Source organism: Pinus tabuliformis, chromosome 6 (genome assembly GCF_031772625.1).
Source record: "Pinus tabuliformis cultivar Carrire ecotype Pingquan chromosome 6, CPIR1, whole genome shotgun sequence".
NCBI lineage: Eukaryota > Viridiplantae > Streptophyta > Pinopsida > Pinales > Pinaceae > Pinus > Pinus tabuliformis.
The window spans coordinates 666,113,710-666,118,003 of NC_142292.1; the positions used below are offsets into that span (position 1 = coordinate 666,113,710).

At 35.3% G+C, this 4,294-nt stretch overlaps 1 protein-coding gene across 1 annotated transcript; it reads left to right on the top strand.

Annotated features, from left to right (window-relative positions):
• The first annotated feature begins 873 nt into the window (after positions 1-873).
• Positions 874-1,365, top strand: LOC149260375 (ketol-acid reductoisomerase, chloroplastic-like). Its single transcript, XM_089458556.1, has one exon. It carries the CDS (start codon positions 874-876, stop codon positions 1,363-1,365), a length of 492 nt encoding a protein of 163 aa, XP_089314682.1.
• Positions 1,366-4,294: the final 2,929 nt, after the last annotated feature.

Genomic DNA, 4,294 nt, shown 5'->3' on the forward strand with positions numbered 1-4,294 from the left:
CACTTTTAAATTGAAATTATATATATATATATGGTACACAATTTCCACCATACAAATATATATTCACTATAACATTCATTTATGTCTAATTATGTTACCTCCTTTTTACCTAACAACTTTATGAAATAAGAAATTATGATTTGATTTTCGTAAAACACAAGCATTTCTTGAAAAAAAGTGTCATGTAAATAATAACATATTGTTATGAAAATGTATTGTAACATAAAATGTTTAATAATTAATGTTAGTATTAGTTTATTGAATATTTAAAAATTTGTAAGCACTTTGACTTTATCCTTGGTTTTGCTTGAAGCTAAAAACTTAAGCTTTGATGAAAAAAAATATAAAAGAAAAAATATTATAAATTTATTAAAACATTTGTCTCATATTCATAAAGGGTGATTAGTTTGTGTGCAAGATTAACACGCATAAAGGAAAATAAATTCCTACAATCCCTAGAAGGACAGAGACTAATAGATTTTAAATCAATTTTGAAATTAGAAAAATTACTTCAATCGTTTACCCCATTACATCACTAAACTAATTAGTATTAAGTATCTTACTCATTAAAGATCTTACTATCTTTCTTATAGCAAAACAAATAATATCTCACCGGTGACCTTGCTAACAACACATAGCCAAAACATTAGAGGAGGTTCCTTTTTTTAAACCACCATTATTGTAAGGTTGTTTGAAAATGGAGGCGAGAAGCGCTAGGGTTTCCCGCGTTGCAATTTTCGTCGCCACACAGCCTGCGCTGGCCTCTCGTTCTCGCTCAAAACCCCATATCTGTTTATGTGCAGAGAGATGGGTTTCATAATACAACGTGTATATTTCCTCTGTGATATATCGCGCTTTTGTAATCGCGAATCCATGGTTAAGCCATGTTTTCGTCCTGCATCCAAAGCGAAACTCCAACGCCCACTTGTGCTTGGATCTGAGGCTAACGGAATTGAAATCGGGGTTCGAGGTGCATCGATCAACATCGTTGTTGTTGTGACTAATGGCAATGGCAGCGCCAAGGCCGAGAAGCGCAACGCCCCCTGCAATTTGGGGTTTTGTTCACAACCATCAAAGGGAGTGCAAATCCCCACTAAGTTAATCTGGGGGCTAAATACCAGGGGTCGCCGCAAAGGGGGATCCCTGGATGCTCACATTGTGGCCGCCTCTCTCACCAAAATGCCTTCACACATCGATTTCGAAACTGATGTCTTCAAGAAAGAGAAGATCACACTTGTTGGCCAAGATGCGTATATTGTGAGAGGAGGGAGAGCTCTCTTTGAGCTGCTCCTAATGGCTTTCAAAGGCATCAAACATAACAAAGTCATTGGTTGGGGTCCTCAAGCGAGAGAGTCCTTAAAATGAGGGGGATCTGGTTTGGGCCGTTTTCTTGGAAAACGAAGGCAGTTGTGATAACTCTTTGCATATGTGTCCCATACCTACGGTGGTTTCTTGTTGGACACATACATGCATTAAGGATCCAAAACATTTGACATGGCAGAGAGCCCCCTACTCTCATAAAAAAAACCATACCTATGGCTTAGGTCCAGATCCAAATGAGAGACAAGTAGAAGGGAGATCACAAGGCACAAACCCAGATTCAGAGGATTTGTTTCAGGTTTTTATCAAAACAATTACTGGAAAATTGATATCGCTAAGGGTGCGGGTAATGAATCTAGTGACATATCTGAAGCAAAGTGCCCAAAATATCATAGGTATTCTTGATTCATTACAAAGTTTGTTGCAGGATGTGGTCCATTTGAAAGACTATGGTAATAAAAGGAACTCTACCATTATCTTGAGTTTAAGACTACAAGATGGTGCCCCAAGAGCAAGCATACCACCTGGATTATCTTCGACTAGCAAGGGTCTAACTTCATTCAAAGATGCATTGAGAGGGAATGTTGTTACACAGGGCAAACAAAACCCAAATTAGAAAGCCCCATATTTGTCCATAGAATTACTAGAACTAAGTGGTCTCTTCACTAGTTTGCAAGCAAAATCTATCATATGTTGATTTAATGGTTTCTGAAAATATTAAGATCTAAAAGAGTGGATCTACCTCAATTGGACCAAATATTGTGTGTGACATTTATATGTGTGCAACAGGTTTTTTGTGGTTCAATTTGATACTAAAAAAACCTTTGATTATGTCATAAATTAAAGACCGTGGTTTTGGGGAAGGGAGGGTCTCTTCGTAACCCCATGGTTCCCTGGTTTTGATGCAAACCCAATGGTGGTTACAAAAAAGTTAGTTTGGGTAAGGCTACATAATCGTTCGCTTCCCTTTTAGCACCACCACGTCCTAGAAGGCATTGGAAACTCTTTGGGAATGTTCCTAAAGATGGTTCGAAAAAGAATGGACAAAGGTATCTTCACTTTTGCCTTTATATGTGTGGAGATGGATTTTAGCAAAGGCCTTCTTGATTGTATTCACTTGACACATCAAGACTTCAAGTGGACACAATGGTTAGATTTTGAGGATGTCGGATCTGCTATCAAACAGGGCACTTGCAGAACACATGCAAACAAGCAAAGAAAGGAACAAAGAAGAGACTGCAAAAGCAAAAATGATGGAAATTCCCAAACCCTCCTTTAGATGATGAGGATGAAGAAATGGATGAGACCCAACAACATCCAAAGACACAAAATCAACAAGATTCTCAAAATGAGGGAGAAGAGAAGCAGGAGGATCAGAACAAATCCAAATAACTCAACAATGGTTCTGATTCTTGAGAACCAACATGAGGAAAAAGGCACAGGTAGAACTAAGCGATCTCATGTCTTTGAGAGCTCAAATTCAGATAAAGAAGCCCCAAAAATTTCAAGAAATAACGAGGTGGCAGTTGTTATTACTACTCCACTTGGGGTTTGGCAAAAAGTGCAAAAGAAAAAAGCAAAAAAAGAAAAAACCCAATTCTCGCTAAATGTAATTTTATTTATTTTATTTTTTGTAGCCTAGCTATTATGAGTGCTTAAAGCACATACATTGGTCCCTCGGACAATTCCTTAATGCATTTGTGCATCTACTCTATGTAATTTTTTATTTTATTAATAGAAAGTCACTGATTTTTGTTCGAAAAAAAGGGATGTTTGAAATTATAAAATAGTTGTATGCAATAGCAAAAACAAGGTTAAATCTCCAACATTCGGGGCTTGAGGTGGGGAATGATAATGCTCTTTTTTTTTCTTTTTTTTTTTAATATTTATATTTGTTAATTAATATTTAAAAAACAAATTGAAGGTTCGTGTTTTTTATTTTAAGTGTGTTAAATGATATTTCTGAGTGCAAGCTTATGTGATTCATAGTGTTTAAAGGGAGCTTTTCCCAAATAAATCACATACATAGTTTATTGGTCAACATGTTTCGAACCACCCACTGTGGTTCATCAGACTAAGATTGCGAGTTTGATCTAAGCCCAGAAATAAGTAGAGACGCAAAAAATTACAACGGTCAAAATCTAATGATTAAAAAATGAAATAATAATAAAATTCTAAATGGTTAATTAAATTCAAAGAAAACAACTAAAAATGGAAATAAAAAGTCAAATATAAATAAAATAATGAAAATAAAGAATAGTAAAAGAAAAGGGTCAAATTAAATAAACTAAAAATAAATATGTATATCTATTTATTAATAAATATAAATTACTGAGTAGAAATATCTTTAAAAATATATTTAAACATTTAAAATTAGTTTCGCAATGAGGTGCTTTCTCACAAAAAGCCAATTGGGGTGGTTTTCCCTTCAGAAAATTAAAGGGTTACTAAGAAGGAATAAATTAGTTTTGTTCAACCTTTTATTAGATAGCTCCATGTCTCAACTATGTCCAACATTTTACAAACTTAAAAACAAAAGTGATATGTCTTCCCCCCTCGCAAAAATATATGGGCAAATCGATCCGAAGGGATCACATCCCGCCAGCTCATTAGCAAAGCCTAACCCCAAGAGCATCGAGGAGAATTGACCCCATGACCTCCCATTAGCAAGGTGATTTAATGACACGAACTTGACCAATTGAGCTAACCCTGAGTGCTAAAAAATAACGGTGATATGTTAAAGATATTACCATTTTCCTTTAATCAATTCAAAAGTTTAATAATCATTATCTCCATTGTTTCCATTTTTATCATTATTTATATTATCTAGTTCAATTATCTCACCTTCACATTATTATTATATTAGTTTTATCCTAAGTTGCTTTGGCATATCTCCCTATAACGTGTGCCAACCAGTTGAACATATCCCAAGGTGGCACTTGGAAGGTATTGGTTGGACACATATGACTAAACA